The sequence below is a fragment of the Salmo salar genome, chromosome ssa19 (genome assembly GCF_905237065.1).
Source record: "Salmo salar chromosome ssa19, Ssal_v3.1, whole genome shotgun sequence".
NCBI classification, from domain to species: Eukaryota; Metazoa; Chordata; class Actinopteri; order Salmoniformes; family Salmonidae; genus Salmo; species Salmo salar.
In genome coordinates, this window is record NC_059460.1 from 55562252 (window position 1) to 55579286 (window position 17035).

Genomic DNA, 17035 nt, shown 5'->3' on the forward strand with positions numbered 1-17035 from the left:
CAATCGCGTTAATGTTGTTATGTTGCGTCACACGGTTGCTAAACTAATCGTTACGTAATCCCTTCTTAAAGTCCGGGTATGAGTCGAGAAACCTGCTATTTTCCTCAAAAGTACGCAACGTTACGATTCCAAAGCTATACGATATTACATGGAACAAGTTAAGTATCTCACATATCGGAAACGATTTGCAATGTTGTACTTCTTGTTCACGAAATGCATGCTAATGTTGGGTTTTTGAGCTAACGCCCAATTGACTCCCATTTACTCCTTGAAGGAGAGCTCTCCTTGGCCCAGAATAGGCTGCGCGGCCCATTGACAACGTATGGGTAAAGTAAACAAGGGGCATTAACACAATTCTATCTCCTCAAAAGTGTCTCTGGTTCAGCTCAGCTGAAGGGACAAATGCATCATGCAATATGTCTGGCTCTACATTCCTTCAGAACATATGGGCTTGCAGCAAAGTTATATGTGCGCTTGCATGCAACCAGATGGGACCACCTACTGTGCCCCACTACGTCCCCAAAATATGTCAGCTTCCTGTAAAAAGCGAAACGATTCTCATTCCTGTTCAGTGACGTTTTGTTGGATAAATAGTCTGGCTGCAGAAGTCTTCCAGAACCAGGTATGCTCTTGTATTTTAATTTAGCAATATAGGACAACATTCCGCTCTAGCATACCCTTACCCCTATATTCTTTATAGGCTATTGCTGTCTGTCCTATAGGCCTAGGGCCCTATGCTATGTTTGACCATTAATAAAAGCTTTTAACTTTTCCACATGATCGTTTCTTTGAATTCTTTGGAGGTTTGCCCAATGCTTTGGATTTGTTCATGCTATTAGGTCTACTTATTTTTGTTTGTTTTATGTAGTGTGTTGTCCTAGTTTTTTCTAAAGCATTTATATGTGTGTGTTTTCTTCAATTCTTTTTAAAATATAGGATGTGTGTGTACAGTTCAGCAATAGAAAAGTAAAAAAGCATGAGAAATAAATTCGATTGATTGAATTCAAGTGATTACTGTAACATACCATAGCTTTTTTTTTTATCTGTTCAAAATCAGTATTCCAGGAAATGTTGCACAGCACTACGAGTTATTTTCTCTCTCGCATTACCAAGGTTTCTGCTGAGTATGAATGATTGTGCCATGGTATTTACTGTTTGATTGAAATACACTATCAGTGTATAGACAGTTTCTATTTCGCAATGATACTTATCTCTCATATTGATGAAAGACATTTACCGCAAACAATGGTCCAGAGACCAATATCAAATAGAGGCCAAGCAGTAGCAGCTAATGTATTTATTTATCCTTTGATGAGCAGTGATCTGAATAACAGATAGGCTTGTTACCATATAGACTATTTTTACATAGAGTTACTGAGTTTCTCAATAAAAGGTGAGTAATATCCAATTGGTGGGATAATCCATTTAATCATCAATGATATGTCTGCTTTGGTTTTTGACAAGAGACAACACATAGTTATCCCATAGTACATATAGCTTTAAAACTCACACCAATGTATGTAAACTAGTAGAACTGTAAAATAGTCATACAAAATAGAAAGAAACAAAGAAAGTGTTAGCAAAGATGGCAGATAAATTAAGAGTTCAATCAGGCCGTTTACCATTGAAAAAATTACTTTTCTTATTGAAAAGCGATATCCCAAGTATTAATACAGTAAAGTACACACACTAAAGGGTAATTATTATTATTATTGTTTCTTCTGTAAAAAGTGTTTTTAGACACAACTGCAAACTTCAAGGAATATGGCATTCAAGGCTTTGGTGTGATGGGAAGTCGTAATGTCATAGGCCACCCCTTGCTTGAAGAACAATATTATGTTTCTTCAGATAAATTATTTTTGTAGTGATAATGATTTAGAGTTTTTGTAGTGGTGATGTAGTGGTTTTTGTAGTGGTGATGTTTTTTCGTTATTGTATTGGAATTTGAAATTTAATATAATAATAATAATAATAATAATAATAAAGAGGCGAAGCGAGGGACAACTAGGCCAAAAATCTATCTTCTCCCCAAAAATAAAAACAAGAGGGGCAATATAGAACAAAAGAGGGAAGGCCCACCCCCACACTTGTGCTATTTCATGATATACAAGCATTTCTCTACACCCGCAACAACATCTGCTAAACACGTGTAAGTGACCAATAAAATTTGATTTGAATGTATCTGGACCACCGATTGAGATGTGTCTTTTGATAAGTAGATCAAATGTTAAATGAGTTGAAAAGAAGACTGGCGTGCCACCTATACAGTGCCACCCAGTGGAGACAGTACCACATGTGACATTACACAGAGGTTCCAAACGGAAGTGTGTTGTGCCGAAAATGTGGCGCGAGACATAGCCAATGTTGTGTGTACATACACGGTTTTTTTTTTTAAGTAAAAACTTAATCTAAAACAGTTCCATCCACTGCATTTATTATACAATTTGGGAACTACGTTGTTTTATGAGACGGGCGGCATAGGGACCGGCGTTCATCAAGGCAAATATGCCCCGTAGACGACAGGTACGAAACATGTAGGTCGGAAGCTAACGTTACGGCGTTAGCTAGCTAGCTGGATAAGCTAACTTGACTAGCTATACTGCTAGCATAACGTTGCTAAAATGTTAGCTAGTTGTTAGCCAGTGGTCTCTATTATGCATTCGAAAGTATGTATCTTTCTTAACTAGCTAGATAACTTAATGCTAACTATCTAGTTAACTACTGCAGATAACGTAAGTTAGTAAGCTAAAATTGTGCTTTCAAGGTAGATTGCTAGCTAATGCTACAATGGTGTTTTGCTAATGTTGCGTTGCCTATTTGGCTAACTAATGTTAACTGACTAGCTAGCTAGCTATTAAGGCTGTGTTTACATTCAGATTTATAGAGAGTAATTAGCTAGCTGTATATCTCATTCATGAGAAATGGATACATTTGAAGGAGCTAACGTTAGCAAAAATTCTAGAACCTAGTTAGAGCCATCACACGTAAATAGTTAACGTTAGCTAGCTTGATATCGTCTAGTTACCTGGCAAACGCGTTAGCCCTACCAGTCTTACTTTTTTTCATTCTATCACAGAGTGTGCATTTGGGGAGCGGCTCTGATGGGACTGAAGATTCAGACTCTTCTGCAGAGAGAGAACAGACGAACAGCTCAGAGAGTGATGGAAACATGCCCAAGAGAACACGCCTCACAAGAGCATCTCTACGCCTCAGCCAAAGCTCACAAGGTAAAGAAAGCCATGGGATGGATGCTGTAGTTGTGAATCAAAACCTACATTGCAACTGTAGTAGTTAGGCTAGCGAACAATGAGTCAATCACCTGTATAGGAGACCTTGTGAGGGCTAACAATTACTAGAAGATTCCATTATTTTATCCTACATTGTCAGTGTAGCTGAATGTTGTGCTGTTTCACCCACATGCCAATGTAGACACACCAGATGTGAAGCGAATCGGCGACCATGACGAGTCTCCGCCGTTGACGCCCACAGGCAACGCCCCATCATCTGAGTCTGAGCTGGACATCTCCAGCCCCAACGCTTCCCACGACGAGAGTGTGGCCAAAGACCCCGCCCTCAGAGACTCAGACAAGGACCTCTCCCACCGGCCCAAGCGCCGCCGCTGCCATGAGACCTACAATTTTAACATGAAGTGTCCCACACCGGGATGCAACTCACTGGGTAAGACAAGTGACCATTTGGTTAGTGGAACCACTGCTAGTTTAGTGGATGCTCAACAAGACTTGTCATGATTCTTATTATGAAACATCTCTAGTCAATTAAATTAATTATATGTAAACTCATTGCTTTTCTGTCTCATGTTCCTTGCAGGACATCTAACAGGGAAACATGAACGCCATTTTGCGGTTTCAGGATGCCCTCTTTACCATAACCTCTCTGCTGACGAATGCAAGGTAAATATGTCATAAAAATATTTGGCATTGCTTATTGAGGTACATTAACTTCATTGTCTCGTACAATGAGAGCCACAGAGAATCAAATGCCCAATAAGTTTATTCATCCTTTTTATTGACAGGTGAAAGCAACCACTCGTGAGAAACACGAAGAAGAATCAAAGGTGCAGGAGGAAAGCAACAGACACGCCACACGACATCAGGTAAAATGAATTAAATTAATATATAATCCTTTTTAAGGTGATTAATTTGATCACGTAAAAATAAATAAAGGGCCTCCCGAGTGGTGCCGTGTCTAGGGCACTGTCTCACAACCGGCCGTGATCGGGAGTTCCATAGGGCAGCGCACAATTGGCCCAGCGTCGCCCGGATTAGGGGAGGGTTTGGCTGGGTGGGGCTTCAATTGGCTGACCACGCTCTAGCAACTCCTTCTGGCTGGCTGGGCGCCTGCAGGCTGACCTCGGTCGTCAGGTGAACGGTGTTTCCTTCGACACATTGTTGCGGCTGGCTTCCGGGTTAAGCAGGCGGGTATTAAGAAGCGAGGTTTGGCTGGTCACGTTTCGGAGGACGCATGACTCGACCTTCGCCTCCCGAGCCCGTTGGGGAGTTGCAGCAATGAGACAAGATAAAAAAATACAATTTAAAAAAAGGGGGTAAAATAAAAAATAGCTAAAATCACAATGAATTCCTGTTGTGTCCACCAGGCGCCCACATCAAAACAGACAAGATACAAAGAGCAGGTGACGGAGATGAGAAAGGGGAGGAACTCTGGGCTTCCCAAGGAGCAGAAGGAGAAATACATGGTGAGACACAGGACAGATCTCCCCCATTCAAATGACTAGAAGGAGAATCATGTTTGCTATGGGGATCCTCTGGTCACTTTGCCCTCCCACCCCTACGGGAGGGCAGCTCCCGATCAGCCCAGTCAAAGCACCCCAATGGTGGAACAAGCTTACCCCTAATGTCAGGACAGCAGAGTCCCTGCCCATTTTCTGAAAAAGTCTGAAACGCTACCTCTTTAAAGAGTCTATTCAAAAAAGCCCATTTATTGACACAATCAGCACTCCGTCACCCAACTCTTTTTCTTTCCATCTCGTCTACAGGAGCATCGACAGAGCCACGGCAACACCAGAGAACCTCTTCTGGAGAACATCACTAGTGAATATGACCTGGAGCTTTTCAGAAAAGCCCAGGCACGCGCATCTGAAGATCTGGTAAGACAAAAACCTCAGTGCACCTTCGTCCTTCATGCATAATAAACCAATAGTGTTTTAGATGGTATTGTAGATAAGATGTTCTTGGTAGTTTAGAAGAATTTCATATTTCTCCTCTCTTGTTTCGCGCTTATTGAAAACGCCACAGGAGAAGCTGCGGATCCAGGGACAGATCACGGAGGGCAGCAACATGATCAAGACCATCATGTTCGGCCGCTACGAGCTGGACACGTGGTACCACTCGCCCTACCCCGAGGAGTACGCCCGCCTGGGACGCCTCTACGTCTGCGAGTTCTGCCTCAAGTACATGAAGAGCCAGACCATTCTGAGACGACACATGGTAAGATAGATATACAGTGCCTTCAGAAAGTACCCCTCGACTTAGTTATTCCACATTTTGTTGTTACAGCCCGAATTCAAAATAGATTAAATCTAAAAAAAAATCGCTCGCCCGTCTACACACAATACCCCATAATGACAAAGTGAAAACATGTTTTTAGAAATGTATTGAAAATGAATTACAGAAATATGTCATTTACATAGGTATTCCCACCCCTTTGCTATGCCACCCAAATTAAGCTCCGGTGCATCCAATTTCCTTTGATCATCCTTGAGCTGTCACTACACCTTGATTGGAGTTCACCTGTGGCCAATTCAGTTGTTTGGACATACATTTAGAAAGAAACACACATGTCTTTATAAGGTCCCACAGTTGACCGTGGATGTCAGAGCAGAAACTTCTCAAGTCCAAAGAACTGTCTGTAGATCTCTGAGATAGAATAGTGTTAAAAGTTTTGAAGAGAGCAGTGGTCTCCATCATTGGCAAATTAAAAAAATATGAAACTGCCTATATCTGGCCGTCGGATCGAACTGGGTAAGAAGGACCTTGGTCATGGAGGTGACCTAGACTGAACTACAGAGTTCCATGGCTGAGATGGGAGAACCTGCCACAAGGACAACGGTCTCTACAGCACTTCACCAATCTGGGCTTTATGGGAGAGTGGCCAGACGGAAGACACTCCTGAGAAAAAGGCACATGACAGCATGCATAAGGCAAAATATTCTGTGGCCTGATGAGACAAATTTAACTCTTTAGCCTGAATGTAAAGCGCTATGTCTGGAGAAAAGCAAGCACAGTGCATCACCCAACGGGGAAGAATCATGCTATGTAGGATGTTTTTTAGCGTCAGGGACTGGGAGACTGGTGAGGATAGAGGGAACAATGACTTGAGCCAAATACAGCAAAATCTTGATGAACCTGCTTCTTCAGAGTGCAAACGTACTTAAACTGGGGCATAGATTTCATGTTCCAACAGGACAATGACCCCAAAAATACAGCCAAAACACCGCTGGATTGGCTTCAGAACAAGAATGTGAAAGTCCTTGAGTGTTCTAGCCAAAGCCAAGATTTAAATCCCATTGAAAATCTGTGGAAAGACTTGGGAGAGGCGATGAACAGCAATCTAGCTTAACAGAGCTTTGAGAAAATCTGCAGATGTTCAAAGATTCTTCCAAATGGTCTATGGCACAACTCCTGCAGCTGCACTCCTTTTGAGAAAAAGTATTTTCCTTTTTATCCTGACAAATGTTGACTCTCCTGAACACCAACACCGGAGTACAATGTTAATGGCATAGGGTCTTATCATGGTACAAAAATAAACATTGTTCTCAGCTCATAGACATACCCAAGACGACTCAAAGCTGGGCTTTATAAATACATTTTATTGAATCGCCACCAAAGGTGCTTTTACAAAGTATTGACTCAGATGTTTGAATACTTATGTAAATTACATTTGTGTTTCATTTTCAATGCATTTGCAAACATTTTAAAAACATGTTTTCATTTTGTCGTCATGGGGTATTGTGTATGGATGGGTAGGGGGAACAAAATTGATTTAATCCATTGTGAATTCAGGCTGTAATACAACAAAATGCGGAATAAGTCGAGGGGTATGAATACTTCCTGAAGGCACTGTAGAAAATCCAGTCCTATCACCTCTTAAGCTGGGGTTACACGAATCAACTTTCACACAACGTTTGTTGCAGTTTGCAAGTGACATCCTCTCAAGCAACTTTTGCTGATACTCGAAGCAACTCTAATGTGATTGAAATTGCATGCAACAGCCAATCAAATGTTATGCTGCTTTTGTCATATGTTTGGGAATTCTAAACTCACCCAATGTCTTCAATTTCAGCTGAAACTGTTCAGAGAGGCCTTTTTAATGGGGTTTGAATGAGCAAATCAATAGTGTTGTCTCCCTGTGTGTTTGTTAGGCCAAGTGTGTGTGGAAGCATCCGCCCGGAGATGAGGTCTACAGGAAGGGAGCCATCTCTGTCTTTGAGGTGGACGGCAAGAAGAACAAGGTGAGGGGGCCTATACACTTGAACTAACCCTGGACTCGTACACAGCAAATGCTTTTTTTCCTGTCTCCGTTTTATTCTCCGGTCTAAAGAACTAAGAAATAATCATGGTTGAATTATTACCTTTCGTTTTGTCATGTCTCACATTTCTTCAGGGACCCTAACCCCAGGGGTGCCTTGCACTCCTATAAAACAAGCTACATATAATATAAATATATGGTTTTATTGTCACGTACTCTGGATAGGTGCAGTGAAATGTGTTGTTTTACAGGGTTGGCCATAGTAGTACGGCACAACCTTTCGCCCCCAACATTATGCCTGGCAAGGTCTTTGGAGAATTTAAATGGTGTGTGGTTTCCTTTTCCAGATCTACTGCCAGAACCTGTGTCTACTTGCCAAGCTCTTCCTGGATCACAAGACTTTGTACTACGACGTGGAACCCTTTCTGTTCTACGTTATGACTGAGGCAGACAACACAGGCTGCCATCTTGTGGGATACTTCTCTAAGGTACCCATCCATTATACTCCGTTCACATTGATAGTGTCTACCATAACTTTTTGATATGGTTTATAAGGAGCTTTTTTTTATTATTATTATTAGGGACGTCTCTGTTCTTACTTTAGTTTTAAAGATGAGATTCAGGCGCATATCCTCTGTTCTTTCAGGAGAAGAACTCTTTCCTCAACTACAACGTCTCTTGCATCCTGACTATGCCTCAGTACATGAGGCAGGGCTTTGGGAAGATGCTGATTGACTTCAGTAAGTATAGACTAACTCTGTTTTCCCCTTGTTAGATTGGCCACTGCAACTACAGCCAGGTGGCATTTCGAGATGCTGATTTATTTTGTTAAGCCTCTCAGGAATGACTGCGGAGTGTTGCTGGTCAAAAATGGCTTTTAATGTCCTGAAAGCAACTTCTTTGTGTTGTCATTACGCGGTTATTGCAGTAGAAACTACAGTTCATTTAGCAGTTCTTTTCTTTTCTCCACCAGGTCTCATTGCTATGTAAGTGCAGTCCATCTCATTACTTATTAGAACTGCTAGTGACCAACCTGCCGGCTCTCTCCCCTTTCTGTAGGCTACCTGCTGTCCAAGGTGGAGGAGAAGGTGGGCTCCCCAGAGCGGCCCCTCTCGGACCTGGGCCTCATCAGCTACCGTAGCTACTGGAAAGAGGTGCTGCTGCGTTACATGTACAACTTCCAGGGCAAGGAGATCTCCATCAAAGGTGACAGAGGACTTTACCAATAAGAGGGTTTAAAATTACCCTGGTAAATTATGTAGCTTGTTCCGGTCACACACACACCATGCACAGACACTCAAACACAATCTCCAAAGTGTCCTCTTTAAATTTCTCCCATGGTTAAGCATATGCATTTTTTTTTCTCATTTAGAAATATTTTAATTTGGCCTTGTCTATATAGGCTAATTCTCTTCTCATAATGAATTAGTCCGTATGTGGGGCATCAAACTGCTTAACGAACATGCACTAAGCATTAAACCTGGGAAGGGTACCCTTGATTTCACTCTATTTGTCATGTATTCGCTGTAGCTTGTGTGTTTACAGCCCTATCAATCTGTTTTATGGTTGTCAAGTCTGTAAATGTTGATTTAATGTTAATTATTTAGCTTGTTCAGGTTAGCCTCAGTTTCATTTGAACACGTGAGATGATTTCCTACCAAGCATTTGAATGACTAGGAATAGCATATGAAACGGTACTCTTGGCACGATTCAGTATTTTCAATGAGTGTGTGAAGAGCTGTGTGTTGTACTTGTGTGTGTTCAGAGATCAGCCAGGAGACCGCGGTGAACCCAGTGGACATTGTCAGCACACTGCAGTCCCTGCAGATGCTTAAGTACTGGAAGGGAAAGCACCTCGTCTTGAAGAGACAGGTAAGTGTCCCCCTTCATGAAGGTGTGTGTCATGACAATATCTACATCGGGTTAACCCTTTATACTCTGATCCCATGTACGGGATCAAAAATGGGAGTTTTGGTCACTGATAAGAGATTAAATTGGAGCGCGATGGCTGTACAGTAACATACTATACATTACATCAGAACTCTGGGTGTCCGCTTTACGATGTATAGCTTTCAACTGACAGGCTTTCTAAAAGGGACGACCACCCGCTAGCTACAAGTGTGATATGCTCAGTTCCTCCAAAGGCACAGCCAGGAAAGCTAAAGAAAAATGAACTAATAGTTGACTGCTCTACTGCCTGAGTCATACCTGTATTGAAATGACTGTACACTTTGGAGTGGCCACTTGAAGACACCAGTGAGACCTCTCACTCAAACCCTTGTAATGTTATATCTTATGTTGTATCTACCCCAGATCTTGCAGGAATATTCTTATATATTATTGAATGTATTCAGAGTTTTAGTATTGCCCGATTTTATTTTTTTTATCGAAAAAAAATGGCTGCAAAAAGTACAGTGCCAGTAAAATGCACATGAAATCAACAGTGTAATGTTTGAATTCGGTCCTGTCTCAGGTGAACTGTTTGTTCAGATAATTCTCCAAAGTGTTCCTTTTCAATTGCAAAAAAGTGATTATGCATATCCTTCTAATATTTTTTTCTGTTTGAGCATTTCAGTTGGGGCCTATTCATATAGGCCAATTCCCCCTAGTGTAAAGGGTTAAGTAATGTCCCCCATCATGTAGCCAACAGTGTGTGACATCACAATATCCCATTCAGCCCAGTTTGTCAGTTAATACCCTAGACTAGGCACCTAAAACCTGCGAAGGAGGAGTTCTGTGAACATTTGAGATGTCCTTGATTTTGCACTGTAAGTCATGTATTTACTGTAGCTTGTGTGTATGTAGCCCTGTCCATCTGTTTTGTGGTTGTCATCTGCTGTGGGTTGTCATCTGCTGTGGGTATCATAATTATTCACCCCCTTGGATTTCTTCACATTTTGTGTTGCAAAGTGCGATTTAAAATGGATTTAATTGTAATTAATTTTTTTGTCAACGATTTACATAAAATGCTAATGTCAGTGGAAAAACATTTTTATATATACACTACCGGTCAAAAGTTTTAGAACACCCATGCATTCAAGGGTTTTTCTTTATTCTTACTATATTTTCTACATTGTAGAATAATAGTGAAGACATCAAAACTATGAAATAACACACATGGAATCATGTAGTAACCAAAAAAGTGTTAAACAAATCAAAATATATTTTATATTTGAGATTCTTCAAATAGCCACCCTTTGCCTTGATGACAGCTTTGCACACGCTTGGCATTCTCTCAACCAGCTTCATGAGGTAGTTGCCTGAAATGCATTTCAATTAACAGATGTGCCTTGTTAAAGGTTAATTTGTGGAATTTATTTTCTGCTTAATGCGTTTTGAGCCAATCAGTTGTGTTGTGACAAGATAGCCCTATTTGTTAAAAGACCAAGTCCATACTATGGCAAGAACCACTCAAATAACAAAAGAGAAATTGCAGTCCATTACTTCAAGACATGAAGGTCAGGCAATCTGGATACTAATTATGTTCAAGTGCAGTCGCAAAAACCATCATGCGCCATGATGAAACTGGCTCTCATGAGGACCTCCACAGGAAAGGAAGACCCAGAGTTACCTCTGCTGCAGAGGATAAGTTCATTACAATTAACTGCACCTCAGATTGCAGCCCAAATAAATGCTTCACAGAGTTCAAGTAACAGACACTTCTCAACATCTTCTGTTCAGAGGAGACTGCGTGAAAAAGGCCTTTATGGTCGAATTGCTTCAAAGAAACCACTACTAAAGGACACCAATAAGAAGAAGAGACTTGCTTGGGCCAAAAAACACAAGCAATGGACATTTGGTCTGATGAGTCTAAATTTGAGATTTTTGGTTCAAACCGCTGTGTCTTTGTGAGATGCAGAGTAGGTGAACGGATGATCTCCACATGTGTGGTTCCCACCGTGAAGCATGGAGGAGGAGGTATGGGGGTGCTTTGCTGGTGACGCTCTGTGATTTATTTAGAATTCAAGGCACACTTAACCAGCATGGCTACCGCAGCATTCTACAGCGATACGCCATCCCATCTGGTTTGTTCTTAGTGGGACTATCATTTGTTTTTCAACAAGACAATGACCCAAAAAACACCTCCATGCTGTGTAAGGGTTATTGGACCAAGAAGGAGAGTGATGGAGTGCTGCATCAGATGATCTGGCCTCCACAATCACCCGACCTCAAGCCAATTGAGATGGTTTGGGATGAGTCGGACCGCAGAGTGAAGGAAAAGCAGCCAACAAGTGCTCAGCATATGTGGGAACTCCAAGACTGTTGGAAAAACATTCCTCATGAAGCTGATTGAGAGAATGCCAAGAGTGTGCAAAGCTGTCATCAAGGCAAAGGGTGCCTACTTTGAAGATTCTTAAATATTTTGATTTGTTTAACACTTTCTTGCTTACTACATTACTTCCATATGTGTTATTTCATAGTTTACAATGTAGAAAAAAGTAAAAATAAAGATATAACCTTCAATGAGTTGGTGTGTCCAAACCTTTGACTGGTACTGTATATATTTTTTTGATTAACGAACAATAAAACACTAATATACTGTACCTTTTTAAGTATTGAACCCCCTGAGGCAATACATGTTACTAACACCTTTGGCAGCGATTTATAGCTGTGTGTCTTCTTGGGTCAGTCTCTAAGAGCTTTGCACCCCTGGATTGTGCAATATTTGCCCATTTTTATTATTTGTAATTCTTCATGCCGTGTCAACTGTAACTTGGCCACTCAGGAACATTCACTGTCTTCATGGTAAGCAACTCTAGTATATATTTTTCCTTGTGTTGTAGGTTTAGGTTATTGTCCTGCTGAAAGGTAAATTCCTCTCCCAGTGTCTGGTGTAAAGCAGACTGAAGCAGGTTTTCCTCTAGGATATTGCCTGTGCTTAGCTCCACCCTATTTATTTTTATCCAAAAACCCTCCCATTCTTTGCCGATATCAAGAATACCCATACCATGATGCAGCCACCACCATGCTTGAAAATAAGGAGGCAGTTACTCAGTGACCTGTTAGATTGGCCCCAAACATAAGGCTTTGGATTTAGGCCAAAAAGTATATTCCTTTGCCGTGTTTTTTTATTTTAATTTTTTTTAGGTGTTACTTTAGTGTATTGTTGTATACAGGATGCATGTTTTGGAATATTTTTTTATTCTGTATATTTGTGTTATTATTTTCTGTCATGTAGGTAATTATTGTGGAGTCACTACAATGTTGTTGATCCGTCCTCAGTTTTCTCCCATCACAGCCATTGAACCCCGTAGATGATTTAACATCACCAATGTCCTCATGGTGACATCCCCTGAGCAGTTTCCTTCCTGTCCTGCAGCTCAATTCAGAAGGACGATTATCTTTGATGTATCTGGGGGGTTTAATACATCATCCACAGCATAATTATTAACGTGACCATGCTTAAAGTGATATTCAATGTCTTATTCGTTATTGTTACCCATCTACCAATCACGGCCCTTCTTTGAGGCTTTCCAAATGCCTACTGGTCTTTAGTTAAATCTATGCTTTAAATTCAATACGTGACTAAGAGACCTTACACATGTATGGGGGACAGTGGAAGGGGTAGTCATTCCAAAATCATTTCAACCCCTTGTGATTTGTTAAGCCAAATTTTACTCCTGAACTAATTTAGGCTTGCCTGAACAGAGGTGAATACTTGACTTATATTTGAGTTTTTTTGTACATTTATATCTTTTTCTTTTCATTTGACATTATGGATTGTTTTGTGTAGGTCACTAACAAAGTCACAATTCAATCTTTTCCATTCCCACATTGTAACACAACAAAATGTGAAAAAATCCAAGGGGGATGAAGGATGAATACTTATGATACCCGCTGTATGTCATATCTGTAAATGTTGATCATTTTATGTCTGACTCGGTGCTCTTGAATGCGAGGCAAATTCCTCAAGGGCATATAAATGAATTGAACTGAACTCCCCCTCACAGGACCTGATCGATGAGTGGAAAGCCAAGGAGACCAAAAGAGGCAGCAACAACAAAACCATTGACCCCAGCTCGCTTAAATGGACCCCACCCAAAGGGACATAGGCTATAGGCTCACAAGTGAGCCACTTAATAAACTTGACTTTCTTCTACCACACCTGCCGGGATAGGAGTCCTATAATTACCACAGTGATCTTTCTTCTACCACACCTGCCGGGATAGGGGTCCTATAATTACCACAGTGATCTTTCTTCTACCACACCTGCCGGGATAGGGGTCCTATAATTACCACAGTGATCTTTCTTCTACCACACCTGCCGGGATAGGGGTCCTATAATTACCACAGTGATCTTTCTTCTACCACACCTGCCGGGATAGGGGTCCTATAATTACCACAGTCTTTCTTCTGCTGGGATAGGAGTCCTATAATTACCACAGTGATCTTTCTTCTACCACACCTGCCGGGATAGGGGTCCTATAATTACCACAGTGATCTTTCTTCTACCACACCTGCCGGGATAGGGGTCCTATAATTACCACAGTGATCTTTCTTCTGCTGGGATAGGAGTCCTATCAATACCACAGTGATCTTCTATCCCTAAACCCACCCTGTAGCTGCCCCTTACTTGTTTTTTTGTGTCTGGAGGAACTCTCTTCCCTTTTTACATTTCGACTTGTATTTATATTTTAGTAATATGTCACCATGTCACCATTCAATCAATTCTTGGCTGAAATATTGTTAAACAATGAAGGTTACAGAATTTGAGTTGATGACTTGTTTTAAAAGATCCACTTAAAGATGAGCTATGAATGTAGATACATCTCGTCTGAGCTCTGACACTAGTGGATCACATGAGTGTTTTTGCTTCTTTGTCCACAAAAAAAGATATCTCTGACCAGCTGCAGCATTCCTGGCTATTTTATTTCATTCAACACAGTTGCGGTTGTTTGCGGAGACAAGTACATTTTTTGGGATAGAATATACAATAATCATCAGCATGAACTTTGATACCTTAGATATAGCATTTTGTTTCTTACAAGTATGAGATACAGTTTCGTTTTGTATGGTAGTCCTTTTTGAGTCGATATCAAAATTGTATAGGTCATGAAAACAAACTTTTTTTCTAGCTTTAGTAATATTGGAGTTGGTCCCATTCCTCTTGTGAATCTGCCAAATGAAGAAATAAAAATATTACATACAAGTTCAAATGTTTGGTTTGCATTTAGTCAACACGAATACAAGTTTTACATGTATGTTTTAAATTGCACAGTAAAACTTGTATTACATTTTACAAGCTGTACATTACAATGTTACAAAGTGCTCTCTGGTTTTAACCATAACATCAATGCATATGACAGACCTGGTTGTGTGTCTGATCCCTCAGTGACATCGGTCGCAGTGCTTGGAGCATCTGGAATGATCCTCGTGAACGATTCTGCAGCAAAAAACATTGCATTTGGTTATGACACACGACTGCAATTGTTGATACCTTTTTTAAATTGTACTTCTCTCTGCTTTGTTTGTCTAAAAAAACAAATGCCTTGAGATTTCAAATAATATAGAGCATGCCATTTAGCAGACACTTTTATCCAAAGCGTTTTAGTCATCCATGTATACATTTTTACGTATGGGGGGGTCCCAGGAATTGAACCCACGCTGCAAGAGCCATGCTCTACCAACTGAGCTACAGAGGATTTTATATGAAGTGTCATCATTCTTACCCCCACTTAGTGCTCTTCTTCCCATAAGTCCAACAAACATATCCCCTTTGTTTCCTGTTGAAGACATCACCAGGAAAGAGTCATTTAAAAGGAGATGCATATTTTTTTCTCATGTTAAATGTAAAACATGTTTTGAATCCATATAATGCAGAACATTTGCTCATTGTTGTGTTGTCGATATTTCGTATCTAAATCATAATCTACAATATAGTATATGGACCAGAGTGTGCTGTATAGGCTACCACTATTCTAAAAAGTCTTTTTTGTTACTCCAGTGTGCTATACTCACGTTTTCTATCCACTTTAATAGGCTGCGGCTGATCGTCTGTAATTAAAGTGACCTGATAAGCACTCAAACGTATTTGAGTTCAAAATATTTGCTTTTCTTGTCAATTAGATATAATACGTACTCAACATACAGTACGCATCATACAATTTGTATTCTAGTCTACCTCCTTCAAGATCCCTTTCAAGTCTTTCATTCTTGTAATGGACAGGCAGAACGTTATAGTGCTTACCTGAGCGTTTGCCCATGAGCCCGTAGAACTGACGGGCTTTGGATCTCTTTATCAGACTAGCCACGTGGCTGGACAACCTCTCTTTCAGTGGCTCATCCTGGGGAAAGGATTAAAGATGTCTTTTTCACCACATTTTTTTTCTTTATTTTTTGTGGGGGGAAAAAATTCAATTGTGACAATTATTACTCGCAAATATTTTTTGTTCTTGGTTCAAATCAGGAATATACTAATTATATAAACTATTCTTGATAATAGAAATTAAACGTTCCACTTACCTGCCAGTCTTTGGATACCCAGTGTTCCTTGTCAACACTAAACGACAATCCTTGACATGTGTACACCAGTGCAAACAGGGTAACTATTACCAGCTGGAATTTCAAGATATCCATTGAATGTAACGATACTATGCAAAACTATATTAAAATAAGACTTTTTTTTTTTTACTTCAGAAGTATATATCTTAAAGAAATAATGATAGTTGGCTGTTGAGTGAGCTCAGAAAAGGTCTGCTATCTTCTCTGATGGATAGAGGACTGAGTCTATTCCCTGTCGGTCTGATCCTGCACTGAATACAACGTCCATTTTATAATACAGTACCTCATACAACCTCGTGTCCCCTCCCCTCTGGACACCGTCAAATCATCAAGCTCATACTATTATTATGCAACATTTAACAAATATGACGTGTTTTTCACATGCAGAGAGATGCATGAAATATATTTTTGAATACCTGTAGTATACAGGTACATCATTAAGTAAACGAAATATAGGTGAGGTGAATGCAACAAGCTGTAGTCCAGTTTGAGCACTTGGGCTGATGATATATGCATAATGCCCAATATCCAATTTACGGAAAGGGCCAATGTGCTTATACTTTATAATCCTTGGTTTGCTTTAAAGGTTTTACCGGGTGCTCACCTCGCTTCCTTGGGTTTGATTGGGATCTGAGTTTAATTTGTGTAATTGATTTGCCTTATATTTCCTAGAATGTACTGTGTGGAAAGCACTATCTGATCTGTATGTGATTCACAGTTTAAATATTTGAATTTTTTTTTATTTGGTTCTGTAATTTCCATGTTTGTCAAACCTACAACCAGAACTCTATATTTGCCAGAAATGTAAGTCAGCAGCCTAATTTCTGACCTTGTGATCTTTCTCTTTGATGCGAGGGTGCTTGAAAACTGCCGCCTGACATCTTTTGAACAATGTCTTGTCAATAATGGCTCCTGTTGCACAGTCAGTGTTTGCCTGTTCATCTATTGACTGAGTGAATCATACCTAGGACAGGTCAGCCCAATATAGACCTCATAAGGTTAAAAAAAACGACATTAAAAACTAAAT

At 40.3% G+C, this 17035-nt stretch overlaps 2 protein-coding genes across 6 annotated transcripts; one reads left to right on the forward strand and one right to left on the reverse strand.

The window, feature by feature from the left end:
• The first annotated feature begins 450 nt into the window (after positions 1 to 450).
• LOC106579267 (histone acetyltransferase KAT7) lies at positions 451 to 13611 on the forward strand. Of its 4 annotated transcripts, none has more exons than XM_014159024.2 (14): positions 451 to 622; positions 3077 to 3227; positions 3430 to 3678; positions 3829 to 3911; positions 4034 to 4114; positions 4616 to 4714; positions 5015 to 5125; positions 5274 to 5465; positions 7400 to 7489; positions 7854 to 7994; positions 8153 to 8246; positions 8566 to 8712; positions 9272 to 9378; positions 13458 to 13611. In XM_014159024.2, the coding sequence occupies exons 1-14, from the start codon at positions 467 to 469 to the stop codon at positions 13557 to 13559; spliced, it is 1803 nt and encodes a 600-aa protein (XP_014014499.2). In that variant the 5' UTR covers positions 451 to 466; the 3' UTR covers positions 13560 to 13611. The 4 variants fall into 4 exon arrangements, with proteins under 4 accessions (XP_014014499.2, XP_014014498.2, XP_014014500.2 ...); XM_014159023.2 differs by having other exon boundaries at positions 453 to 622; positions 5262 to 5465; XM_014159025.2 differs by lacking the exon at positions 451 to 622 and adding an exon at positions 2284 to 2523 and having other exon boundaries at positions 5262 to 5465.
• A 744-nt stretch (positions 13612 to 14355) lies between these two features.
• On the reverse strand, positions 14356 to 16282 carry LOC106579270 (protachykinin-1). Of its 2 annotated transcripts, XM_014159027.2 has the most exons (6): positions 15970 to 16282; positions 15695 to 15791; positions 15466 to 15501; positions 15177 to 15230; positions 14816 to 14890; positions 14356 to 14622 (listed from the first exon to the last, which is right to left on the reverse strand). In XM_014159027.2, the coding sequence occupies exons 1-6, from the start codon at positions 16081 to 16083 to the stop codon at positions 14585 to 14587; spliced, it is 414 nt and encodes a 137-aa protein (XP_014014502.1). In that variant the 5' UTR covers positions 16084 to 16282; the 3' UTR covers positions 14356 to 14584. The 2 variants fall into 2 exon arrangements, with proteins under 2 accessions (XP_014014502.1, XP_014014503.1); XM_014159028.2 differs by lacking the exon at positions 15466 to 15501.
• Between the last annotated feature and the right edge of the window lie 753 nt (positions 16283 to 17035).